Consider the following 27,735-nt stretch of genomic DNA (forward strand, 5'->3'; position numbering starts at 1 on the left):
GTCTGCAGCCTGTAAGCACACAAATGTTGTAAGCTCTCCCTGTAAACAATAGCACACTTGCCTGGCCCCATGCCTCCAAGTAGTAAACTTGTCTTGCTGTTATCTCTTTACCTATCTGGGTTTTCTCTTCTTGGCGACAAACATATACAAACATGCAAGCAGTGCAATCCCAACGTGAGATTTCTGAGACATGAATGGCAATAGAAAAGCCTTGGTCTTCTAGGACATACTTACGCTTTTTTGTAACCCTGCCCATTGCAAAGAGCCCAACAACCACACCAGAGCTGCCACCTGGGCTATCAGCAGACTCAGAGGTGGGAAGGAACTGGATCTCCAATAGCAAGAATGAGCCTGGGCCTTGCACCCTTTTTCCATGGGATGAACAAAGGCACTTTTTTCCATCTAACCCTCTTCTTAGCTTGGCACCAGTGTTTCCTTATTTAAGATTGCTGGTGCTGTCTCTATTTCTAATGTAGATGAAAACGTATCTTGTTCTGTGCCTTACGTCAACCTTGGTGTCAGATGAGACAACAGTCTAGTTTTCTTCCACTCTTGTTTGTGAAAACTCAGTTTGCAAAGACTATGGGAACGACTTGCCTTTTCTCTCTCTGAATCGTAGAATCACAGAATGGTTTGGGTTGGAAGGGACCCTAAAGATCATCTAGTTCCACCTCCCCTGCCATGGGCAGGGACACCTTCCACTAGACCAGGTTGCTCCAAGCCCCATCCAACCTGGCCTTGGACACTGCCAGGGATGGGGCATCAACCTGTTCCAGTGCCCCACCACCCTCACAGTGAAGAACTTCTTCCTTACATCTAATCTAAATCTACCCTCTTTCAGTTTATAGCCATTCCCCCTTGTCCTGTTGCGACATGCCCTTGTAAAAAGTCCCTCCCCATCGTTCCTGTAGGCCCCCTTTAGGTACTGGGAGGCTGCTGTAAGGTCTCCCTGGAGCCTTCTCTTCTCCAGGCTGAACAACCCCAACTCTCTCAGCCTGTCTTCACAGGAGAGGTGCTCCAGCCCTCTGATCATCTTCATGGCCCTGCTCTGGACCCACTCCAACAGGTCCATGTCCTTCTTATGTTGGGGGCCCCAAAGCTGAACGCAGAACTCCAGGTGGGGTCTCACCAGAGCAGAGTAGAGGGGCAGAATCCCCTCCCTCGACCTGCAGCCCAGGATACAGTTGGCTTTCTGGGCTGCGAGCGCACGTTGCCGGCTCATATTCAGTTTTTCATCCACCAGTATCCCCAAGTCCTTCTCCTCAGGGCTGCTCTCAGCTGGCCTCTTGAGGAGGTGCCTGACCAAACTGACCCTTAAACTGTGGCCAGGAACTGTATGGCAGAGTAGTGCTGGTCTGACCAGAAGCCTGCTAACAATTTAACAGTGACAATGGCCTTGGCACACTGGCCAGACTCAGGTGCTAGCGTTGTTTAACTTCCTAGAATGGACTTTGTTTTTCCAATCCTAAATGCTGATTATTTGCCAAGCGTGATTTTTTTCTCATGACGGGCTCCTTTAAGGAAAATTTCATTTTTCTTGGAAATCAGAACTTTGCTTGCCAGCGTATCAGGCAGCAGTAAGAAGAACTCGAGGACAGGGGCAAGGACAATTTGGTGGTTCTCTACGTGGTTTTATCTAAGACTATGAGTAGGAGTTGCAGTGCATCAAAGCAGATTCTTATATCATGAATGACTGAAAGCAGTGCTACAAATTGTCAATTCAGACAAGGACTGGAACCTCCTTCTTGTGATTCTTTCCATAAAGGAACTGGACCTTCTTGCAAATACAATTTTTTTCATGCATGTAGGAGTTTTTTATACTCCCTGCTCATGGTGAAAAAAAACGCCCTTTTGATACCGATCAGCAAAGGCACTGCACAGGTCCTCAGGCCACCCTTGAAGTTCTGACTTGTGCAGTTTTGGTCAGATGCTTCTCAAATGGTAAGTGCTGCCTCATGAATTTTTTCTTCTTTGACCTCGTGGCTCATAATGAGGCTGGATGAACTCAAAGAGGTACATACAAATGAGGATGAAAGAACCAAGTTGCATAATGAGACTGTACAGGCAATTGAGAAGTCTCCTAAATAGCGAAGCTAAAAGCAATGTCATCAGGAAAACATCTGCCTCCCTCTTCTGGGATTTACGCTCCTTTGTTCCACACTTCATGCTCATCCAAGAGAGATGTGCATCATCCTCTACAGGGGATACAGATTCTAAGAACAGCATCTTTCCTGTTAGCACAGCCCAGAGATTTAGTGTCGCTCTAGTTTGATAGTAACAGTGCTGGAACAACAGTACAGTGATAAACAGAGCATGAATCCTACACTTGTTTGTTTTCCAGGAAATGGAATAATTTCTTAATAAATACTTTTGGGTGGTAATCTTTACAACAGACTTGTAATATTGTATGTGTTTATCTTCTAGAGGCACCCTTCATTAGGGTGACAGTCTTAGACTATTATTTTGATCAAGAGCATATAATTTCATTAAAAATCCTGTTTGTGCAGAATTTGCTATGCAAGGTCTGGAGATCGGACAAAAATGAGCGTATGGGACCATTCTATAAAGCGTTTCCCAGTAGGCCGTTTTTACAGGAAGGTTTTTGCAAGGTATGGGAGAGAAAGCCAAAATTTGGGACATAATTATTTGTGGCACAAAACCCCAAAATATGCAAACTAGTGAGACAGCAATATAGTCTTTATCATGAAAGACTAGTGATTTTTTTGATGAGGAAGAACTGACAAAGTACACCTTTTTGGTTCCAACTCTATAAAATGGCTAAATTAATTCCAGAGATGGTAGAGAACAGGGTCCCCAGATGGTGGTCTGGCAGCCAACAGTGAACCAGGAGACATGGTGATGGTATTAAATAATGACTATTGTAGTGTCACCAGTTACAAGACAGAAAAGAGGAACTGTTTTTAGAGAGAAATTAAATTCAATGTTTTATCTGAAGAAAACACACAGAGCCTTCAGCAAAGGATATCAGAGTTTGCACCTGACATTAACCTGCCATACCACAAACCAGTACAGCAGAGTTTGGCTTGTAACTCCAAAAGGTCTCATTTTTGCTGAAAAGTGTGAATGTGTTGTAGTGGTTGAGGGGTGGGTGTTAAGACATTACCCTGGATAATATTTAGTGACCATGAAAGACTTTGTTGTTATAGCCCCTCCCTTTCTATCCAGCATATCTGAATTCTTTCAAACCCACCTCTGTCAGAGAGATACAGAAATGAACTGTCCAAGTATCCTTTTCCACAGCCTGCAAATATAACAATTACTTATGCTAAGGGGAAAACTCCAGTTTTGGGGTCAAAACCCAAACCCTTCCATTTTTGAAAGGGGGGGAAGAACTGGGGAATGGAATAAACCAAACTGCAGATTGGCACTTGCTCTTTTTCAATGTACCTTGGCGACCTGAAATCCTGATAGTCTACATTTGAGCTTTCCTTTTAGATAAAGGCAATTAGATCCTGGGTGTTTAACTACTAATGTCCCACATGCCGAGATGATAGAGTGTTCTAGGGAAGATGTCATTGACGGTATCAGGATGAGATTACTGCAGGGAGCCAACCTTAGCTGGCTGTGCCTTTCCTGGACTGGAAAACATTCAGTCCTGATGTGACCTGCTGCTCTTGGCTCTTGGCTTCAAACTCTCCTTCAGGCTTGGAGCTGAAAGTTAGATGAGTCACATGGATCGGGAGAAGCATGGAAGAATCTATGAGAACTGGCAACAAGCCAAGCAGGCTGACTTCAGAAATCCTTGTTCAAATACTCACTTTACAATCATTTTTTCTAAAAAGAGACATTCTGCACCTATAGACAGCAAGCATGTCTGTACTAACTGGGACTGCATTCATGTCAGATGTCGTAAGTTAAACAAAGCAAAATTTATTAGCTGGTTAGACAAAACCATACCTCACTAAAATGATTCTTTCAAAAAGAAATCATTAAGTTTGGTTTCTTCCTGGGAACTACAGTGTTTCCAATGAAGCACAACAATTTTGCAAAATCAGTTTTGTCAAAATCCAGTTTTCATTTTAAAAATGTTATGATGGGGGGAGACTGGCCCGTATAGCTCATTCCATCCTCAAGTATTTCCATGTACCCTGATAGGGCAGCACTTGGCTACCATACAAAAGGGACAGAGCAGTGCAATTTCTATAGAGAAGATCAACAAAGAAATTACAGGCTTTGAAGGACAACAAAGCATTGCACTTGAAAGGGTGATAAGCCAGTGACCTAGGGTGCATGACATATATTTAAGATCTTCCTAACCAGCTGTGATAATTAGATAACATTAGATTATCTCTTCTAATTTAGGTGTCTAAAGTTAGACATCTAAATTTAAGTTGGTCATCTTAGTCTGTCTTCACAGAGACTGTGGAGAAAGAGACATCTCATGAGATGTTATCTACTTCCATTTTCTACTTAGACTAGTTCAAAGAAGTTGCTATTGGACGTGCCTCTTTCTCTCTGTTGTCTGAGAGCGCAGCTTGTCTAGCTGGGTGTTACACAGCCAGCCCTTAGGTATGAAAAGGTAGTGGAAGAAATTCCATTCTGTGCTGCATTTTGTTGGCTGAATTTCAGTACAAGTAGCAGCTCTCAAGCCACCCTTTCCCTTTCCAGTAACAAGTATTCTCCACCGTCTCTCCCGAGCTGGGGTTTTTTTTTAGCATTGCTGCATATTAAAGCACTTCTGTGCTCAAGTCCCAGGTTGACTACGTTTTACTTTTGGACGCTACCCAAACACTCTTTGTAGAGCATTCTGAATTCCTTTGGGATGAAACAGGTTATACAAATCTTGAGTTACTGTGCTGTGGAGGAAAGGACAGTAGAACTGACTCATCATGTTGATACTCACAAGGATGTTACTGCAAATGGCCCCAGCAGCTGTTTTGTTCATACTCCTTGCTAAGTTTATCCTTACACTGCTCAGGTCATCCTAAGATGGAGCATTGCACACAGCCACCAAAGTACCATTAGGAAAGAGCAGTAAGCATTAACTGGTGGATTTCTGAGATAGCTCAGTAAGTCAGCTGCCTAATTTGTGTTTAATTTCAGTGACTTTGAGCAGCACAAGTTCTTTAAAGTCCTCTCAAAACCCCAGTAAAGTGGGTAGTCCTTGAGGACTAGGATCATCATCCCAAGATTCCCATCTTTAACTGTAAGTCTGAAATATTTGGTTCTTTCATTTAAAGCATCCGGTCTTAGGGTCTTGCCATGACCAATTTGTGGTCTTCATTAATGAAAACTTCAGTTCTCACATTATGCAAAGCCTCACATAGGCTCAGAAATGTGGTTTATACTTTAAAAAGCTCAGTAGACATATTACAGAGAAAAAGAAAACAGTCTTCAAAAAAATAGCTTAGTGAAAAGAGTGTGCATTCCAGCACTGTCCTGTCATACTGAGGGACAGGAAGAGAAATGAAGTGTTTATGGGCCACCATACTTTCCTTGTGCTCTGCTTAATAAAAAATTATCAAAGACAAAAATAAATAGAAGTAACTGTGCACTCTCTCATGCTGCAGACCACGAATGTGAAGTGAGGAAAGAATTTTGTGCTCAGAAGAGAAAAAAAATGTTCAGGTTAATACATTTGCAAATTTGAGTCTGTAGTCAGGGAAACCCACCCACCTACCCTTATGCTCTTTGGAGAGCTGGTCACACATACATTAATGCTGGCTGAGATCATTGATTTTATTAAGCAAATCAGTAATGTTACTTCCTCAGTGATACAAATAAATAATAAGACTGGTGTTAGAGAAATAGTTTCTATAGCAACTGAAGTTGCTTAAAGATTTGCTAATTCTTTGCTGTGAGATGTTCGCAGATGTTCTGGATGGTGTGTCATCTCCCTCTTAGCCACGTTTTCCTTACACATTCAAACGATGAATAAGAGGATCATCCATTTAGAAAACTGATTTTCACAGGCACTTTCTGTATTGTTTATTTTGACAAATTCCTTGGATATCCACAATGTCCATTTTGACTTCCTAGACTTTACAGAGAGAAAGAGACTTGGGAATCTTCATCTATTGCTTTTCAGAGTGTTGCTCAGCATTTCAGAAGAAATTTTGATACTGGATATCTCCCTGAGAGCTGCCGGAATCTGCAGTGGAGAGGCTTAAAGTGCATAAGCAGTCTGTCCCTCAAATACTTGGTGTAAACTGCAGTTAGCAGCACAGTGAGGACAATTTAAGAGCATCTTATAAAAAGAAGTGCAAAAATTCAGTAGGCTCCAGTTGCTGTTGAACATGGCCTGTCATACAGGGTGCAGGAAAGAATTTGTCCTGTCCAAAGTCATAAAACTAATGGGAGCAGTTGTCCAGTCCCTTTTCTAGGGCTTTTTTCCCCTTGAAGTATGGCAAGCTGGCATTTCTCCACCTGAGCATCTAGATCCTGCTGAATTTCAAAGCCTGTTGGTCCTCTGGAAGATCCATGCCTAAACCTCCATACCCAGGGTGAGAGTTGTGGTGCAAATACAGCAGGGATGTTGCACAGGGCTCTTTTGTGGCTCCTTTCAGGACAGTAAACAAGAAGTTGCTGCCTTTCTGGCCAGTATGGCTACTCATGCTTGCATCTGCCTACCTAGAGAGGGATTACTGGACTCTGACGTTGCAGAGTGGGGAGTAAGTATACTTCATAAAGTAGGAGCTATCAGATGGCACACAATAAATATAGACCAATGTTAAAAGCAATTTTTAACCCCTCTGCACTGTATTCTCTTTCCCTGCCATGAGCAGGGACATCTTCAACCAGATCAGGTTGCTCAGAGCCCCGTCCAACCTGACCTTGAATGTGTCCAGGGATGGGGCATCGACCACCTCTCCGGGCAACATGTGCCAGTGTTTCACCACCCTCATCATAAAAAATTTCTTCTTTATATCTAGTCTGAATCTACTGTCTTTTAGTTTAAAACCATTACCCCTTGTCCTATCGCTACAGGCCCTACTAAAAAGTCTGTCCCCATTGTGGTCCTTTTCTAAAAGCAAGCACAGAGAACGTGAAGCAAGCATAAGAGCCAACTCTTTTCCCTTTTTGAGACCAGGAGGCGTACGAAGCGAGAGTTTCTCATGATGGACAAATAAAGGAGCACAATGCATGTGCTTATCATTGTCTCCTTGCTGACAGATGTACTTGAACTGGAAAATCATAATAATAAAAAATTCAAGGCCCTTCCAGGAGAGCCTGACCGCCCGCACTGCAAGTGCCATGAAAAGAACTTTTCATGACAGGAGCCACAGTTCTCAAATGGAGCATGTTTTATCCAGTATCGATTTCTAGTTTAAAGCAGGAGTGTCCCCTACCTCAGATTTCAGTGGCAAAGGAGGAAAGTCTGAACGGGAGGTATGTAAGGTGATGCTGCCTCGGCACTGCTTACGGTCCCAGAGAGGCTCAGGTCTCTCACACAGTGCAGCTATTTAGAGCCCTCTCACCTGCCTGCAGCCCAGAGGTTGCTAATAGTTGCGTTACTCATTCCCTGAGCTTCTCCCAGTGCCCTATCACATTTATGTGAGAGAAAAGAGTACTTTGGGCCCTTTTAGATTTTATTTGCAAAGCTTTAATGCAGCCTAGAGTCATACAAAGTGCTGAAAGTGTGTAGATATGGAGCAGTCTGAATATTACCCAGTTTTTAGAAACTGCACGCTTGCCCTGATATTACTGGACAATTATGGAAAGTTTGCAATTATTTCCTGCCTTTTGACTCTACGGGTCACTAGCTGTCATTGCGTGCTGGTTTCCTGCAAAGCAACTCAGTGGAGAGAAACATTTCCAAAGCACAAAAACGTGGCTATGAAACCACACTGTAAAGCATTCAGTCCGTGTGGTCCTGCAAGCAGGTTTTTTCTCATCTCTTGGTCACCTACAGCTGAAGTGGGTGCTTGGTGGTGTCCCTTTAACTGAAGTTCCCTTTGCAGTCAGATTTGATGTACTGCAACATGGCAGTTGCAATATCCATTGCAAAAGAGCATCTCCTTCGCTTTGAGAAGCTCATTGGTAAATACACCACTGAAAATTTGTCATGCCAATAGTCCAAAGATGCATATAGATATGTATAGATATATATACAGATATATAGGTATACATATTAAGAAGCCCCTTGAATTATGAATGCAGTTTATTCTTGGTGACTCCACATTTCTGAGTGTATGGACCTTGAGAAGGGTGGGATCCTGTTTGCTGTTACTGTGATTCATTTCTCTTATGATACTTTTGTCTCCGCATGAGAGTTATCTAGCTACATTGTCCTGGTAAAAGATGTCTATATCATCCTATGTTGTGGAAATATTTTTATCCATTTTTAATTACCCTTTAACTTGCAGGTACGGCATGAATTGTCTGATCCAGTTTGAAGATTTTGCCAATGCTAACGCTTTTCGTCTCCTCAATAAATACCGCAACAGATACTGTACATTCAATGATGATATTCAGGGTAAGTACTGTTAGGAAAATGCAAATTTAACCTTCACCTTGTCATGAGGAAAGGTGATTAAGATCACAAGAGTGTTTATTATACAATACTCAGATGTGTGATAAATTTTAGAGTTTACACATAAGCATTTAAAAATATAAACAAAAGCACAGCAATCTAAGTTGAAAAGTGAGTCTCCATTGTTTTTAGGAATTTAGCTGTTCACTGCAGAAGTGTTGTTCAGGAGAGAAGATGGATCATGTGCTTGAGATTATTAAGGTAATTTAGAGAGTTCCATTAATTTTCTGTAATTTATCTAAAACAATGATGACGTTTTAACAGTTATGCAAGGCTTTCAGTTTCCATGAGCCAGGTGGTCATTAGCTGATCCTGGCATTGTCCCTCAGTTGTTATCCTTGTTATTACATGCACAGATGAAAAGGTAAACCAGCTTCTTTCCTTTCCATGGATGCTAACTCCACAGTAATCTGACAACAGATACGTTCTCCCCTGGAGTGGTTAACGTAACTCTTCCAGCGCCAAAGAGAAATGACAGCAGCAAAGCTGGGGCTATAACCAGCATTGCTCCCAGGCCCTGTGAGGCTCAGCGGTCAGCAGAATTGCTCAAATGCACAAAGGGATGCAAGCTGCTTATTGGTGACATCCTGGTCTGGTGCTGACTTTTCTTTAAACCATTGGAAGGGCTGTTTGCACATTCAACAGGGACAGGATCTTCCCAAGTGATTGCAAATAACCAGTTCTTCTCCTGTGAGTCCCTTCATCTTTTCTTCTTTTGTCTAGTCCTGCCTGCAGCATGCAGAAATTTCCAAGGTTTGTTGATTTAATTATTTGCAGTCGGTTGGGCTTATCCTCCCTTGTACTTGAAAGAGACTGAAGGAAACACCAGTACCATTTTTCACGCAATGCTGGTTCTTCTGTGAGCAGATTTTTCAGCACTATTTCTGCATTCTTCCATCTAGCAATATTTGGGAGTATTTGTAACAGCTTGTTCATATCTGTCATGACACAAGGAGTAAGACCCTGGCTTGTGGGAATATGGTTCCTGTAAATAGATACATGGTCCTGCTCAAAGACACTTTCATGAAGAGGGTTTAGAAGCAGAAGAGCTTAAGGCATTTCAGAGAAGGTGAAATATTTATTCCTGTAGAAGAAGACTCATTAGGTGTTCCTGCCACCCACAAAAGCTTTCAGTGGAGAGAGGAGCACAGAAAAAGAGAACACAGGAGATAGATGCATCTTTGAATTGAAGTCTTGAATGGAGGAACCAAGAACTCAAACTTTTCTGGAGATGGACAGATGAAACCCATAATAAGAAACCGATGATGTAGAGATTTATTTTGGATTAGTTGCTGTCTCTGCAAGTGGAAGGGGACTCAGCAGTTAAAAGGAAAAGAGGCCAGGCAATGTGGCAGATCTGTAGGCCTGGATGGAGGTTTTCTTGGGGGAACTAGAGTGAACTGGAAGGGTTTCTTGGTGAGTGGGAATGGTTTCCTAGATTGACAGAGAGAAGAAAAAGAGGATATTAAAGCGAAACTGAAGACTCTGAGTGGGAAGCAGGAGACTATATTTTTTATACTTTCTTTTTGGCCATAGGTCATAGCTGAATGCCTCAGACAATTCCTGGAAATTACTCCCCCGGAGGGGCAAACCACATCCAGGAGGATGCTGTAAAACAGCATTGCCATAAAATGGACTTTGTCTGCTTCTCCCCAGTTAGATGTCTGTCATGGTGCATGGGAGATGTCAAGTCCCCTGAAAATTCTCTGGAGTCCCACCTGTTAAAACAGTAGGATTTTATCTCTTACTAGTAAAACTCCCTTGTATTCTCAAATAAAGCAGCTAGCTGGCATTGGTTTCACAGTAGCAGATAAGGTAAGAAATCCTGCTGATCTTTTGCACAGACAAGCAAAGAGTCAAGGGAAGCAAGCCACTGTTCAGGTGTTTTTATGTAGCTGTCAGAAAGAAAAGGGGATTCTAAGCCAGGGTTGTAGTCAGGAATGAGCTTTGAGGGCCTTTGGGAAGCTGAAGTAACTTGGATTTGCTCAGTTAACTCTGTCTTGGAGTCATGCCAGAGATTAATGGAGTTGAAGCTGGGATGAGTAGTCTGATTTACTCACCCTAATATACTCCTCTGTATCCCCAGATGATATAAGAAAGGTAGGGATTGCCATTTTCTCACTTACACCCTCCTGTTCTTTGGGTTTGCCTCAGGCCCTCTCTTTTCTAACATGCTGGTGTTTCATGACTCGACTACTTAAAAAAAGTGGGAGACTTCGATGCAAATTGTGGTTTAAATGATTAATGAGAATTATACAAAGCCTTGTTTAAGCAGGCCTGGTTCATTTTACTCAAGTCAGGCAGGAACAGACCTCCTGAAGCCTGAATTATCCCAGCTTCTGAGCTGGCATTGTTTTAAGTATATTGATTTCAAAACACATCTTAGGCACAAGCAGTGCAAGTTAGATGAGGCCTGAGCTATACTAATTTAAACTCATTGCCCATTGGTTAGTGGGACTCTAAATGCAATGTGCCTACATACACACACACAGACGAGATGTGGGAAAAAGTATAAATTGCTCCACTTAATCTCCCTTAGGCCTCCCTCTTGCTGTCCCAGGGCCTACACGAACAGAAAGCAGTTTAAAATATTAACGCCTACTTTTTTTTTTTTGTCAAAAAAATTACAAATTACTGTATTGCCAAATCCATCCTAACCCTGCAGAATTAAAGTGACTTAGACCTCTTCCAGTTCGAACCAGCCTGCTGATGCTGAGTGGGATGCCTGCCAGGTACCGCAAACTGGGATGAGGTGATTGCTCTTATTTTGAAAGCCATTAGCCTGGGAGCTAGGAGGAGCTGGCTCGTAGTGCCCGCGCGTGGGAGCTCCCCATTAAGGGAGTGCTTCTTCTTCCTCTATGGGGGTGATGACATCAGTCCTTTCCCAGCTCTGTCTGGGTTCATGCAAGGGGCAACAGCTTCGATTTCAGCTCTATGGGAGAAAATTGTCACTTCTTCCTTTTTTGCAGTAAAATAACAGGACAGGTGGTGAAGCACATATGAAATTGGAGGGTAATGGGAATACTTTAGATCCTGCTCTTCCTCTTCCTGCTCTAACTTTGCTCCACTGAACTGTGCACAGTGATAAACAGAAAGTAGACAACTGAAAAGTCTTACAAACCTGTCAAGTCTTGTGAATCCCTGAGACAGGCATCTCTGGCTTCCTGCTTCATACAAGAAAATATATAAAATCACTGAAGAGGTTAGTTTGGAAGGGACCTCTGGACATCGCCCAGCTCTCACTTGGATATTCGCAATCTCTTTGTGCTACCCGTTCCAAAGTTTTCTCATCTTTCTTGTGCATTTTTTTCCCCTGATACCTAACAGGAATTTCTCTAGATGCAACTTGTGCTCATTGCCTCTCATCCTTTTGCTATGCACCTCTGAGAAGAATCTGGCTTTTTTACAAACACTCAGTAAGTAGTTGTAGACAGAATTTAGATGCCCTCTTAGTCTTCTCCAGCCTATTCAAACCCAGGTCCTTCAGTCCTCTTTGTACACCCTGATCATATTTATGGCCCTCTTCTGGACTTGCTCCAGTTCGTCAATATATTCCTTGTGACAGATGACCTCAAAAGTGCTGAAATAGAAAGAAATTATCACTTTCCTTGCCCTGCTGCCTAGACTTCTGTTGACGCACTCTAGCAGGCTGTTGGCCTTCTGCACCACGAGGGCGCATTGCTGGCTCATCTTCAACTTGTCGTCCACCATTACCCCCAAGTCTTCTGCAAAGCTGCAGGACTGAGCATTTGCCTTTGCTGATCTTCATGAGGTTTCACTGTCCCCAATTTGTAATCATCCAAGAACTTGCTGGGAGTGCACTCTGTCTTATGATCCCGGTTGTTAATAGAACTTAAATAGTATTGGCCTCTTGGTACCACTTTGTACCACTGGCCACAAGCCTTTGAGCCTAGCAGCCTAGCCACTTTTTCACCCACTTGATAGTCCACTTGTTCAGTCTGTATCTCTCCAGTTTGGCTACAAGGATGCTTTGGGAGATTATTTCAAAGGCCTCATGCAGGTCAAGGAAAGCAACAACTGCGACTCTTCTCTCTGTCCACATAGCCAGTTGTCTTATCAAGGAAGGCAGCTGAATTGGTCAGCCATGATTTGCCTTGGGAGAGCCATACTGTTCTCAATCACCTTCATGTTCCTAGATATACCTTCCAGAAGGTCTGCTTTGTAATCCCCAAGGTTAGGCTGACTGAGCAAAAATTCCCTGGATCCTTATTCTGGGCCTTCTTGAAGATGGGTGTGACATTTGTCTTTTTTCGGGAATTAGGAATCTCCCCAGTTACCAAAACCTTTTAGAGAATGACTTTGTAATGCCATTGACCACGTACCTCAGCATCCTTAGATGTATCTCATTAGGTCTCATGGACTTAGTCTGTTGAATAATCCCTGCTAAATAGGCAGGAGTCCATAGAAACCCTGTAAATTTGCACACCTAAGGTTCTCAGCATGGGACTAGGGCTCTGTGTGCATGTGTCTCACTGTCTTTGTGGTAAAGAGCCTGTCTAATTCCAAAACAGCCTTCAAAGATGTGCACTGAGTAACCAAAGAATCAGCAGGAGTTTGTGCCTGGGCTGAGCAAAAGTGGGATCAGATGCATCAACCTGTGATTGGAAATGTTTGTCTCAGCTTATGGTGCAACAGAGATCCTTCTGTACGTAGTTATCTGATCAGACATAACAAAAACATTCCTCACTGCAAAAGTGGTTGAACACTGGGACAAGTTGTGCAGAAAGGCTTTGGGACTTTTATCTTTTGAGAAGGCCCTAAGCAATTTAATCTAATTTTGAAGGTAGCCCCACTTTAAGCACATACTGGATTAGATGACCTCCAGGCATCTTTTCCAACCTTATTTTTTTTATGAAAAGTTCATTCTCCTGGTTGATCAGTGTGTCCATATTCACGTATCAAACATCAATTCTTTTTAGGCTTAGATTGCTTACTCAGTACTGAACAGCAGAAGTTGTTCTGCAAGTTTAGTCAGAGTTGCAGAAAAATGAAGAAATCTCTAATGTGTTATTTAATTAATTGTATCTGATCATGTCATTCAAAAGCCTTTCACACATATGGGCAGGGCAGAGAGAATAGGGCACAGAAGCATAAAGCCTACTACCTCTTGGCTCTGGGCATCTTTAGCAGTCTCTTAAAACTAGACCCGATGTAAGTGTAACATTGATAGCTTCTCAAGGAACCACCAGTCTGAGTGTTTCAGATATATCTATATCCAGTTTGAGATGCTGTGAACAGACAGGATTTCTAAAATAGGCTGAACCCCTACACCATGCAAATGAGAATTCTTCAAGGCTCCTCAAGATGGGAAACCCCAAATCAATAGCTACATTAAAAACACTCAGCCTTTTGTATTTCCATAGTCCCTCCACAACTACAGTAGTCTACAGACAATGGACGGGGGTCATCGCTTTCGCAGAACCTCTCCGGGTCTTTCCCCAGTCGTTAGAGCAATGATTCCCCTTTGCTGTTAGATGTGTGACTGCTGATGAGCGTCAAAATATCCCTTGACCCACCAACCACCTTTTCTCATTATCTTAGCAGATAACCTTTCCCTAACCTTTCCGGCACACTTCAGGAAGCAGCGTCCCAGCCTGGAGCAACCCTGCTCCCAGACCTCCGCGGAGGTTGGGAACAGGCTGGTCGGAGCAGCTTCAAACACTTGGGCAAGTTAGAAATCGACCATGTGCAAACGTGGCCTATTTTGCGGGCACGTTTCCATGTGCTGTGTGAAACAAGCGCAGCTAGTTTTTGGCTCAGCGTTGCCTAATTTCGGCAGATTAAAATGGTACAGTATCTTACTTTGTTGTTTCAGCTGGCGTGGAAAATGCATCAGTAATTATCACAGGAAACTAAGGAGGGGGGGAAGCACAATAGGAAGGGAGCGCTGGACGATACCCTGCTGCAGAACAAAGCAGGCTATGTCCTGCCAGGCAGCTCCTGAGCAGCACGCTTTCCGTGTGGGGATTTACCCAGCCTGACAATAGATGTGGAGATGTTCTCAGTCCTGTAGGTGTTCACCATGACCAGGCCCCCTCAGACCTGCTGTGCCCTGCAGCAGAAGAGGCTCCTGCATTTTGCCTTGATGCTACTGCATTAACTGTTTAAGGGCCAGCTCCTAGACTTGTGTCTAAATCACACATTGCTAAACAAGCCAGGTCAGAACAGTATGGACTCCTGGGTGTAAATGGGCCTCGGTGTCTTGGACTTAGTGGTGCAGGGCCCTAAAGATCTGGCCCGTATCTTCTGTCATTTGGGGGATGTGTTTCCCTTTCCTCTCCTGCTTTTCTTGTTCACTGTTTTTCTTGTCACTGGATGCCATTGCAAACTCCTCCCTTGCAGTAAAGAACAGCATACGTCACCTCTGTGTTAAGCTGTCTGTGATCTTTAAGTCCAGGCTAAGGAGGCAAAATGAGCAGAACAGGGCTGTGCTCTGACCTGGTTTAGCCCGTTGGTATGAAACAGCATCCACAGGGTCTCCGCTGCTGCGATGGGGTTGGGGATGCTTTCCTGCAAAGTGCTGACAGCCGCCTGGTAGCCTCTGCCTTTGTGGACGAGGGGGTTTGGTCTGCCCATAGGCACAGCCTCTGCGCAGGTATGAGGGAGGGCAATGCTACAGGCCAGCACCGTGACGTATTTTTAAGATGCTGCACTGTATAGTCCAAGCACTTTACAGTGGAAGGATTAAAAACGGGCACCTAGAGATGACCTGTGTTAGGCATCTCCTTTAAGATGAGCTCTGCGTCTCCGTTGTCAGACAGCTCTTCACCATACCACCACCTCTTCTGGGTCACTAGTGTCCCTAAGTCTGTAAGTGGAGAAAGCGAGTTCCTTCCCCGAGGAGTGATGCTTTGTGTTTTACTGCTGTTCTTGTTGACTTGCTCCACACCATTTCTAGGTTTATTTTCTTAACATCTTACAGAGGCCCTTTGGGGGAAGGCTAACGCTAGCCTGCAGCCATGGAGGTGAAGACCTTGAGCTGCAAACGCTTGAGCAGCGTTTTGCTTCGGCTTTGTTGTGTTTGACTTTTGATTATGTATTTGGGGTAGATCTGATCAAGCTCCACTGCTTTCCAGTAACAGGCGGAACTGCTGCAGGGAGCTAATGTGAACCAGGATTTGGAAAAGCCCTGTGCTTCCTCTGCGTCCATAAATTTAGATATATTTTCTTGGCTGCCCTTTGCTGGAGCTGTTAAACCAGTGTTTGCTGTTCCCTGGGCTCTCATCTTGGCATGGTTTTGATGGGGCAAACTGCAAGCAGGTGGGGCAAGGGTAAAAAATAAGAGATCAGGCTGAATTAGACCATCTCTTCCACCAGTGTGCTGTAGAGAGGGGGGAATCACCCACACGGGTACTGTATGCAGAAGCAGGCTGCATGCTCCCTTCACCGCTGCTATCAGAAGGATTTGGCATGGTGGTGATGCTCAGCTCCTCTCAGCCAGCGCCCGAGCCAGGTGACAGGGCAGTGCCAGCCCTCAGCACGGGGAGGACTCCTGCTCCCAACCACCCGCAGGGTCCCCGCTTCTCCCCACGTCCCTTGCTTAGCCACTGGGTGCTGTCACTCGCGGCACAGCCTTGACACCCGCGCTGGGCAGCACTTGCCCTGTTGCGCTCCTGCCAGCGCTGCCCGCAACTCCGTGTGCGAAGCCGCTCACCCCTCTGTCCGCTCTCCCCGCTCTGGAGGAAGGATAAGGTCCCCGGCCGTGGGTGCCTCTGGGCTGCAGCTTTTTCCATCTGTGCCGTGTCTTGAAGCTGTGGAGCAGATCCAGATCCTTGCCCCTGGGTTTTGCTCCAGCGTAGCTCCACTGACATCTACTGGGGCTTGTTCTTACTTACACTAGTGCAAGTGGAACGTCAGCCTCAGAGGGGTTTTCCTTAATGTTTTACAATATTCTGAACGTGCCTGGGTGTCAGAGATTAATTCCTACAGGGATGGCCGTTTTCCTGAGTGTACCGTAGTTTTAAATGCCTCTTTTCTTTGCTGTTCCTGTTGCTCTGGACTCCCCGGAGAGGCTCCTGAGGTCTGTTTGCTATTTTTGTGATATTATATTGAGCGTTCACTTTGAGTCTCGGACAGACGGGATGATTTGCCAGCATTTTCCTTTCTTCTCCCTGTGTCCCTCCATATCTCACCACAGATACAGACCAGCCAAGCTGGCTCTTGCTAATTACTTAAGGAAGTAGTTATCTGCAATAGCAGCATTTAATCTCTTTGGAAAACAGATAGACCAACGTGTTGAAGGGTGGTTGTTTTTTCTTGCCACAACTCATGGTGAGGGGTTTCCCCCCCCCCATCTCATTTTTTGGTCTTTTCAGAATTGAAGCACAATGATTAGCCAATTCCTTACACGAACCAGCTGTGAACCCTCCTCCAGAGAGTAGCTCTATTGTTCCATGCTCAGAAATTGTAATTATGAAAGAAAAATATTGAGCTGAGGCCAAGGTACGGTAACTTTGTTACTTGAGTAATGGGAGTGAGATGCAGTTTGGGAGATGTGGAGGGATTAGAAACACATTGGAGAGAGAGGAGGAGCATTAGGAATGGCAGAGCTGAACAGAGTCCTGCTGTTAGTCAGAGCTGCAGTGCAAGTGCGGGGGGATGAGTAACGGCACACCCAGTCCCACAGGTCTCCGTTCTGCAAAATGCACACTGCTCTGCAGGCTGAATCCGTGCACCCTTTCTTTCCGTCGGCCCCACTTCTCAAATTCCTGCTGGTAACATCTTTACAAAGATCTTGAGTCCCTCTGATGAATGTCCCCTGAGCATTTTCCATTTAAATGGGTTTGCAGATACCATCTGATTTGTGCCATCAGACTTCTTGACAATCATAGGGTATACAGCAATTTTTGCCTAGGTCAGAACAAAGAGAAACAAGATATTTCTCCAGTTATATTTCTTTCTTTTAAATACTTTCCAGGCTTCTATTGCTGCTGATGCTGTGACCTGATGCTTACACTGTCGCACTGTAATTGTTCCACTGTTGGGTTTTTTTTCCTCTGATCAGTTCCCCACTCTCACCCACATGGGGATTTGGGATTTCTGTGCCAAGTAAGCCTGGGAGATAGCGTGTGACCATGCGTGAGCATATGCATAGGTGTTCCTATTCTACTGCGTGTCACAAGCTTGGCATCTCTGACAACTGTGGGAGCCCGGTCTCTCCCTACTTCTTTGCAGTTCAAACTGCCAGGGTGTGATCCCTTCATCCACAGTTTAGATGTCTGCAATAGAAGTGTCTACATGTATTCCAGTTATCTTGTCTCTCATCAAAAACTGTGCTGGTAGTGACGCTTTTAGGGTGCATTTCATATGACCCAGTTGAGGTGTCTGCTTTAGCATGAGCAGGATCATAAATGTTTGTTTAGAGGAGTCCCGTCCTTAGCATCTAGCATGGCAGCAAGCCAAGCAGTCCTGCTGATTATAGACATAACGAAATACAGAGCATGAGCATGGGCTAGCTATGTGACACCCATAAAAAGCAAAATCTAAAAACTAGGCAATTATCATAGAATCACAGAATGGTTTGGGTTGGAAGGGACCTTAAAGATCATTTAATTCCAACCCCCCTGCCATGGGCAGGGACACCTTCCCCTAGACCAGGTTGCTCCAAGCCCCATCCAACCTGGCCTTGAACACTGCCAGGGATGGGGCAGCCACAGCCTCTCTGGGCAACCTGTGCCAGTGCCTCACCGCCCTCATAGTAAAGAATTCCTTATATCTAGTCTAAATCTGCCCTCTTTCAGTTTAAAGCCATTACCCCTTGTCCTGTCACTACAGGCCCTACTAAAAAGTCTCTCTCTGGCTTTCTTGTAGGTCCCCTTTAGGTACTAGAATTATCTGGTTTTCCTTTTAATTCCTTGGATGTTCATTATCTTCCTCCGTAATTTTTCTAGTCTGATGGCACGGCATTTCCCCCGGTAAATACATTACTTTAAATACAGCTTAAAAAAGACAGAGATTTAGTGCAGGCGAAGCAAGAGGAAATCCTTCATATACATCCCTCAGTTGTCTGAGCTGACATGTTAATACTGAAGCAGCAGAGCACTCAGTGGCTGGTTCCCTCCCCATCAACTCCCTTTTAAACTGTCAGAACTCAGACGGTTCTGGGTCTGGAAATAAAATGATACAAACTGTCTTCTGAGGTAACGGAGGGAATTCATCCTGGGTGCTGAAGCGAGTGTCTCAAGTGATTCATTGCAAGAAAGAAGCTTACGAAGCCACCAACCATTATTCTAGTCCATTTTGTGTTCAAGACACAGATGCTTGCAACGCCCTCATGGGTAAGACGTGATGCTGCTGCAGGATTGTGGCCACTGCCAGCTCTGCTAAACCAGAATCACTCTTAAGTGGCACTAATTATTAATTTTTGGAGAACGAAACTTATCAGAGTTATAAACACAAATTGTTGGTGAACTAATGGTACTGATAAACACTTCTGGTCTGGCCAGTAAAGATTTTGTCAGAGTGGCTTATCCAGATTCCCTCAGCAAAATAAGCCGTATCAATACAAGTCACATCTCTGCCACACTAACTGTGGTCCCACTAGGTTTTCTGCTTGCGTGGAAATAATGAGAGAGTAAATCATTCCCCGATGCCCTGATATACCAGTAGATTTCTAGTTTAGCTGTGGCTTTGGCACTAAAGAAAAGCAGCAGGTAAAGCTGAATTTATTTTCTCGGTCCTTGACAGATGAGCAGCACCATCTGCTGGTTTCCCTGCTCATGGTCATGCTTTGCTCATGAGCTGCTCTGTTTCCCAGCCGGGCTGTTCGCTGATGCCTGCAGCACCCCAGGCCCTCAGGACCCTGCAGCGGCTCTCACTGAAGCACTGGCTGATTGACAGCCTCATGCACTGGCTGATTAAATGGGCAGGAAAATAGGAAATGCTGGAAATCTGGTGAAATCGGGTTTATTAGCCTAAAAGGGTTCATCGTCTGCCCCACCCCTGACCACCCACACAAGACTTGTTACTTGTGAACTCCCTGATTTCTCACAAAGTTTTTGAAGATGAGAATGGAGAGACCAGCATTAGAGCTGGGGACAGCATCAGAGTTGGGGCACATCCGAACTGGTATGCTTTAACACACTGAGGAATAAAACTAATGGACTTGATGATCCTTTTGGGTCCCTTCCAATTTGAGATATTCTGATAAAACTGCCTCCTTCATTCCTAGCTCACCTTTAACGCTTGTATCCACATTGCCGAGGTGACCCGAGATGCCACCAGTGCCTGAATCCTCATTAGTCTGTGCCTTACTTGATTTCTTCCCACCATGTTCCTTCACCTGGGATAGGACATTAGGTGACTACTATATGTGATTGATGTGGGGTGAAGGCAGGTTTATTCAGTCTAGACACCTGCCTCTCTTGATGAATGGAAAGCTGTACATATCACGGTGGCTGTAACAGCAGGACTCTGCTCTCCATTTACTGGATTCTTTCTCACTAATCCGGGACCAACTCATGTTCTCATTGACACCTTAATGCTTGGAAGTGAAGCATGATGGCTCTGAGTCAGTGTATCACAGTATCAGGGAAGTGGAAAAAGAGAAGGTGGTGCTGGGCTGTGAAGGTAAATGAGGAGAAGAGGATGGTAATTCCGTGATCACAGAGGATTTTGTGACAAGGGTGCCCAAGTTCAGACCACCACTCTGCTACGGATGTCTTAGGTGACCTTAGACAAGTCACATGCATCTTATACCCTTGGGAGTTAAGTATTAATTTCTTTTGGCATTCTAGGATTTGGTGTCCCTCTGACTATATAGAGGGAAATTGGTGTTCTCCTGCCTTGCAGGGGTCTTCTGAGGATTAATATTTCAGAGTAGTGAAGGCACTCTGAGCCTTTAGTGACAGGATCTAAGAATGGTTCCTACCACAAGGTTTCTAACAGCGTATCAGTAGGGTAGACAACCCACTTGCCAGGATGTCCATCTCATGGTGTTTCTCTCTTTTCAGGTACTGCATCTGTTGCAGTTGCTGGCATCTTTGCAGCCTTAAGGATCACAAAGAACAAGCTCTCTGACCATAAGTTTGTTTTCCAGGGAGCTGGAGAGGTAAGAATGTTCTTGAATTTGTTCCTAAATATGATCTAAATTCAAATTGAGAGAGAGAAAAGTCAACCATGAAACTGCCTGCAAGGCTTGGCTTCATGAAAACAAAGCACAGAAGCAGGTTCCTTGTTACTGGGCAGGACTGGGCCCCATGGGTGCATCTTGCTGCTGCATAGAAGTTGCCAGCAATCTTTCGCTGCCTTCTTGGCCCATGAGTCCTGGGCAGACTTCCTGGATGCTACGAGGCTGCCCATGTGTCAGTGGGGCTTTAAGTACCTTGAGGGAACTCCCTTATGAGGCAGGGTGCTGCAGGAACATTAAAGAGGCTGGTTTGAGTCCTCAGGGCTGGTATTTAGGGTAAACCAGAGCCTCTTTAGCAATAGAGTCAAAAGGACTCAGACTCAAAAAACTTTAAAAACATAACCTCACTTTTTGGAGTCAGTCATTGCCCCCATGGCAGAAGTCAGGTAGTCTGTATGGCACCTTGCTCAAAGAGACAGGGGGGGGAAAGTTTCTAAAGCCTGGACATCTGGGCAGGAGGGCCAGGCACAGCTGTAGGACCACTAACACACACAGCATGTCCAGGGCTGCTTCCTCAGGCAGGAATGGGAGAAGAGGACTTTCCTCTTGGCAGTACTTCAGATGCAGCAATCCTACTTCACTTTGAGCTCCCCTGTACTGGCACCATCACCAAAGTTTGTTCAGTGTCTGCCCCTTTTCTTCCCCTGCAGCAGCTAGTTTAAATGATGGAGACAGCCTCTACTTGTCAAGCCTCTACCAGCACCTCCACTACTCCAGTCTCACAGGCAGCCTGCTCTGCTGGACGATTGGGGATTTTTATTTATGGCAGCACCTACAATGCTAAAATCAGCCCTATGCCTGTGCAACCACAGAGCAGAAGGCCTCCTTGCTTTGTGTGGTGCTGAGACATGACTCAACATATCTCTCATTTAAAATCTTCTCCCCCAAAAGATGGTGATACCCCAATGATGTGTTTATATACTGTGTTCCAGGCTGCAATGGGCATAGCTCATCTCATCCTCATGGCCATGGAAAAGGAAGGAATTTCACGAGAGGATGCCATCAAAAAAATTTGGATGGTGGACTCCAAGGGACTGATTGTGAAGGTAAATTTGTCTCCAGACCCGAGCTCCGGTTGCCCGCCACCTCCTGCAAGCTAGAGAGAGGCCAGAGCAGGCAGATACCTTGGACTCCTGTTCAGCCCTGGAGTAAGGGCTGCAGTTTTATCGGTGTCAGCAGAGCTGTTCCTGCTTTCAGAGGACTAGGTCCTCTGAAACAACACTGTACCAACAGCACTGGCTGCCCTTAAGGCAACACTTTGGGCTGGGCCTCAAAAGAGGTAGGTAGGATACACTGCTGGCCATGGTCTCAAGCAGTGCTGGAAGTCTTGCATGTCATATGGGGTATTACAACAGCAACATTGTGCCCTGCTTGGTGACCCAGCCTGGCCCAGCTCTACTCTGCCCTCCCTGGGTCCTCCAGGCCTCTGCCCTCGTCCCTTGACTTGAGGAGACTTGTGCTACATGTACAACTTCTTTGCCCTGGCAGCCGGATCCTTCTTCCATACAATCAATGTATTTTGGAGGGTGAGAGGAGCCCCATGTGACATTACACCAACAGCTCAATGCCTGGCTGGCTGCTCTGTGGAATCTGGTTTAGGTGGAGGGCAAAGAGATGAAATGAACTGATGAGTTACTACATTATGTCTCCACCTTTTGCCAACAGACCAAAGTTTGACGACTCCTTTTTCCTCACAGGGCAGGAGCCACCTGAACCATGAGAAAGAAATGTTTGCCCAGGACCACCCCAATGTGAAGACGCTGGAAGAGGTTGTGCAGAAAGTGAAGCCTACAGCAATTATAGGTGGAGTTCCCTTGGCACAACCTTTTTACGTCAATTCAATTCTTAGGAGAGTTTCTGTCTTTCTTCCAGAGCCTCCTTTTGTTCTCCCAGTCAAAATTAAATGAGCTTTTTTTACCTCCATTTTGTCAGTTGAGCTTTCCCCATCCTTTCCCCTTCGACTGTGGGGCACAGGCTTCCTCTCTTGTGGAGCTCTAGGAGCCCTCCCAGACAGGGCTGCAGAGGGAGGCACTGAGGGATGCAGGATCTGGGGCTCTCAGCACCAAACTTGGCCCTGGCAGGCTGAGCAGGACGAGGATGACAACAGGCAGCTCGGGCAGGTTTTGGGAGAAAAAGTGCTGAGCCTTTGGGATGCAAAGTGCTGCAGCCGGACTGGACTAAACATTGATCCCCACTCTGCCCAGAAGAGCAGAGGGCTTTATTTTGAGACAGGCTTTTAATCTCGCCATCATACGAGAAAGAAACATTCCCTCCTGCATCTCCAGAGGTGGAGCCTGTTGCCTCCCACAGTTCGTTTACCCATAGAGGCGTTCAGGAGGCATCAGCCCAATGCACTGAAGTCAGATAGTCGGAAAGCACCGGCTCACTCTGCTGTTGTTGTTTTAGGTGTCGCAGCCGTTGCAGGAGCTTTCACTGAGAAGATTTTGAAGGACATGGCAGCCTTCAATGAGAGGCCCATCGTGTTTGCCCTGAGCAACCCCACAAGTAAAGCGGAGTGCACAGCGGAGCAGTGCTACCGCCTCACCGAGGTACGGGAGCTCAGCGTAGGGAAGCTGGGTGCTCCGGGTACGCTGTGGCTATGACTGTACCGAGGAAACCACAGTGGTGCACGGTGGGTGGACAAGTGACAGTGGGCATAAACTGAAATAAGAGAGGTTCAAGCTGGTCAGAAAGAAAAACTTTCACACTGTGAAGAGAGTCAGGAGGTGGAAGAGGGGCCCAGATTGCTCATGCAGTCTCTGTCCTTGCAAGTTTTCAAGTCCAGGCTGGATAAAGCCCTGAGCAGCCCGGTCTGATTTCATAGTTGACCTTGCTGTGAGCAGGAGTTTGGGTCCCTACCAGCCTGAATTACTTTGTGATCCTCTAAAGAAAGTGTTTGCCTCCTTGACCCATAGCTGTCTGAGATGTCCCATCCTCCCAGGGTACCGTCCCCTGTGTTTTGCCAACCTAGTTGTTTATGTAACAGTTTCATCACCCAACTTGGACCCAGTGTCACTGAAGAATTACTGTCATGTGGATTGACTTGGCGTGAGAGAGGAGGCCTTGTCTCACTCTCCCCTTTGCCCTCCCCACCACCTGCTGCTAGCTAGAGCAATCACACAGCCCCCACACCTTTATCCCACATGAGTCTCCCTTCACGCTCCACAGACGGTTGATAGAAAGGAGGAGAGACTCCTTCTCGACAAGTTCAGAGCACCTGCAGTTGGGCAGTGCAAACACCCACTCAGTGCTCAGTGGCCCTGTCCACAGCCCTGTTCATGGCTCTGGGGACCAGGCCCTCCAGAAGCATCAGCTGGAGATGGCTCTGGTGGAGATGCCTCTCACTTGACTGGCTGGAGATTTGTCCACTTGGTCACCAGAGTCCCCTGAGCACTGATCATGGCAAGCAGCAGAAATGTAAGATTTCTCTTCTGAGGTTGGATGCCTCTTTCTATCTCTTTGATCAGGGCCGGGGAATATTTGCAAGTGGGAGTCCATTCTCAAAGGTGACCCTGCCCAACGGACAGACCTTCTTCCCTGGCCAAGGAAACAACGCCTACGTCTTCCCAGGAGTGGCACTGGGAGTCATTGCCTGCGGAGTCCGGCACATCTCTGATGATATCTTCCTCATCACAGCAGAGGTTTCCAACTGGCATTTAACTAATATTTCTTAAGAAATGATAAGAGGCACATGCACCTACTTCAGGTGTTTTCAAGAACCTGGCCTGGGGCAATGCGTTGAGTGGAAGTGGCACAGCCTCAGCAAAAAGCTTTCCAGTCTCAGGGAAAGCTCACGTTTCCATTGCACCTACAGAGGTGCAGGAGCCATGACAGGGTTCTCCTCATTCTCCACAACTGCTTCCCTGGCACAGCACTTCCACCATTCTGGCTCCAGTTTTGAGTCTGTAATGAAATATATGCACACGTGTATTTCGAATAGTTCAGCAGTTCCCATTGAGAACTAGTCCCAGCTCTGCCACTGCTAAGGTTTCAGCCACACATCATATAATGCTAGTGAATGTGGTATGTCCTTGAGACCATCCACCTTTCTTTTCTTTCTAGTCTATTGCTGCCGAGGTGACAGAGCAGAATCTTGCAGAAGGAAGACTCTATCCACCCTTGGACAGCATCAGAGAGGTGTCTCTCAAAATCGCTGTGAAAGTGAGTGTTTCCACTTTTATTTCTACTTCCCATGGTAGGGAGGGCAGGAATTGCCTTGGCATCATTTTTGCTTTGTGGTTTGTTAATTCAACTTATTCTACAGCCTAAACCAATGATTCTCAGGAATGCTTCCAGCTAGAATTGCTGCTTTGATTTCTCCAGTCATTAAAGCCCAAATGTGAAAAATACCTTCCGATTCTGGATGCCTCACAGCTCACAAAGCTCTGCTTTATTGCTTGGAGCTGTGAGTGTTCAGCACTTCAAAAAATCAGGTTTAGGGTCAAATTCAAACATGACACAAGTTGCCAAAAGATTTTAGGTTCCAAATTGCTATTTTGGAACCTCTCCTCCTGTATTGGATAGGGGCCTAAGTACCTAAATACTATTCCAGATCTGGGCTTGTTGTCTAATTGTGGGATTGGTGCCCTGTATACATCAAATTTGTAATTCCTGGTCAGGGGACACCCACCGAGAATCACATTGGCCTGCTAGGAATTACTGGCAGATGCACAGTGTAGCTGAGGAGCTTAAGGGTGTGAGCGGAGGTGGGTAAAGGACTGCTCTCCTTCTTTAATTGCACATTCCAACCATTTTGCCAGGGCAGGGGTGTGCATTTCTAAGCAGCCAGTAATTGCAGGCAGCTTGCATTCCCTCACCCAAGGGATGAAGCGCAGCCGACTCACAGAATTGCATAAGAGAAAAAAGAAAAAAAGGACACAATTTTGAGGGGAGGAAAGAGGGAAAATACAGCCAGGGCCAAACTGCAGTTGGTTTCAACTTCATAATGTGCCAACCTTGTTTCATCAGTTCATTTTGCTTATCTTTTTGCAGATTGTTGACTGGGCCTACAAGCATGGTCTTGCTTCTTGGTACCCCGAGCCAGCAGACAAGGAAACCTTTGTGAAACGGCTTGTTTACAGTCCTGATTATGATTCGTTTGTTATTGATGATTACAGGTGGCCCCCCGCAGCCATGCAAACACAAGATGTATAAGTTTTTGTGAGAACTGTTTTTTCATTTTTATCATCAGTTCCCATAGTTCATACCACTGCTGATATAAATGCACCTCCAGGCTTGCAGAATGGTAAAAGTAAATGAATCCAAGTAGTTCTTTTATTTGCCGCTTTTTCTCTGTGGGAGCGTATCAGTAGGGAATAAAACAGAGTCCAAGCTGGGCAGTCAGTACTCCAAGGAAAGACAAAGACTATGGCTGCAGCCCGTCCCAGTCAACCAGTACTGCATGTTGCTGCCTGCTTAACATACTGCCCAGCTCTCAGCTCACCTGCCTTGGGAGAAGCTACCTGGGCCACCATGGAAGCAAAGAGTCCCATTCCTAGTGGGAGTGCCCATGGGAAGCTCAGAGCCCCACTTCCATGGTAGCAGCCGTGTGCGTGATCATCCCTCACACACAACAGTCACACTTTGCCCGTGGTTCTCTGGATGTGATGGGAAGGGTGTGCATTGCCCTGGGAGAGGTACACACTTGGGCAGCACTACCCTTTCCTGCTTTTGAAAGTCTCCATGCGGAGCCTCATGCAACCCAAGCTGGTGCACGGGCCACACAGCCTGGCACTGTCCTATGCCCCACACCTTTGGAAACAAACCCCAAAACCTCCCTCAGCCCCATGGGGACAACAGACTCCCTCCCCTCTGCAGTCCAGGCTGCTCTCCAAGGGAACAGGAGGCAAGGGACACACAGTGGGGAGCCGAGCTGGAGACCAGGGCACCCCCAAACCCACACGCGTCCACCCCACTGCATCTTCTGCTGGGCCCTGCTAAGGAAGCACTGCCACCAGCCACAGGCCCTCCTGGGGCTCTGTCCGTATCACAGCGTCCCAGGAAGGGATGCAAAACTGTCCCAAACTCTGTCCCAGTGGGATGATGGTGTTCCTGACTGTAACTGGGAAAGAACAGAGCGGCTTGCTGGCAGCTCTTCCCTTCCAAGTTCTCACCGCTCACACACAGCACAGCCAAGGCTGGTTACCACAGTCTTTATTTAGTATCTTTAAGTGGCTTTAGGTACCAGATAAAGCATCTTGTCCCTTTGCTGATGCACCGCTCCAGTGTCTGTGTGCTTTTAATGCCAGCACCTTTCACGCTCCTCATGTAGGTAGGTCTTGTCACCTACACTAAGGAAGGAAAGAGAAAGCCATCAAGTTTCAGGTTCAGGGAGAGGCACTGAGAAATACACTTCCTGAGCAAGAGACCTTGAAACTGAGGCTTCCTTTCCTTTTCCATGGCTTCTGGAAAAAAGTCTGCTTTTGAGAAGGGAGGTGGGAGGGTGGCAATTACTTTTTTTGTTTCAGAAAGGTGCCTACACAGCTTCTCTTACTTTCTTCCCTCTTCTCCTTCTCATGCACCTCCCCGTTGCTTGACCTTTCTGTGTGTTCAGCTTCTGAGCCTGACTTCTCAAATATTAGGCAAGGAAGAAAAAAATAAGAGGGAGAGAATGCCTTATAGGTGGAGCCACAAAGAGAGAAAATTTTCCTGAACACCCTGGGAGCATCGGGGAGCACTCATCCAGTCTCATGACAGTCACCTCACAGTCTTCCTCTTCAAACACTGCCAGCCAGAAAGGCGTCGTGCCTCTGCCAATGGGGCCAAAGGCAAGATGCGTTTTGACAGGCGGCTTGGAAGTCTTCTTCACTCGTCCAGTTTCAGACTTCCAGAAGCACGTTTTTTTTTACTGATTCTGGTCCAGCCTGTTTTAGCCAGGCGAATATTGAGTCCAAGAGAGGGAGGATCAAGCCCTGCCCTTGCCACAGAGGGGCCTCTTTTTATCCTCTGGCTCTACGTGATATCTGTCACGCCTTGTAGGGACAAGGCCAGCCAGAGAGATGGCAGCCCCTGCCTGGCTCTCTGAGGGCAACGATTAATCCTGGGACCTGGGTACCTTCAGCGCCCAGCTCCCCTGGAGGAGGCAACGGCTGTT

At 45.9% G+C, this 27,735-nt stretch overlaps 1 protein-coding gene across 1 annotated transcript in view; it reads left to right on the plus strand.

The window, feature by feature from the left end:
* Positions 1 to 25,913, plus strand: part of ME3 (malic enzyme 3) — a 127,985-nt gene extending 102,072 nt beyond the window's left edge. Inside the window, exons 7-14 of the mRNA XM_049823457.1 lie at positions 8,328 to 8,437; positions 20,467 to 20,564; positions 21,575 to 21,688; positions 22,340 to 22,445; positions 23,049 to 23,191; positions 24,110 to 24,283; positions 24,705 to 24,803; positions 25,635 to 25,913. Of these exons, the coding sequence (XP_049679414.1) occupies positions 8,328 to 8,437; positions 20,467 to 20,564; positions 21,575 to 21,688; positions 22,340 to 22,445; positions 23,049 to 23,191; positions 24,110 to 24,283; positions 24,705 to 24,803; positions 25,635 to 25,796 (1,006 nt within the window). The 3' untranslated portion in view covers positions 25,797 to 25,913. The remainder of the gene's footprint in view (positions 1 to 8,327; positions 8,438 to 20,466; positions 20,565 to 21,574; positions 21,689 to 22,339; positions 22,446 to 23,048; positions 23,192 to 24,109; positions 24,284 to 24,704; positions 24,804 to 25,634) is intronic.
* The last annotated feature ends 1,822 nt before the right edge of the window (positions 25,914 to 27,735 follow it).

This window comes from Accipiter gentilis, chromosome 19 (genome assembly GCF_929443795.1).
Source record: "Accipiter gentilis chromosome 19, bAccGen1.1, whole genome shotgun sequence".
Taxonomy (NCBI): Eukaryota; Metazoa; Chordata; class Aves; order Accipitriformes; family Accipitridae; genus Astur; species Astur gentilis.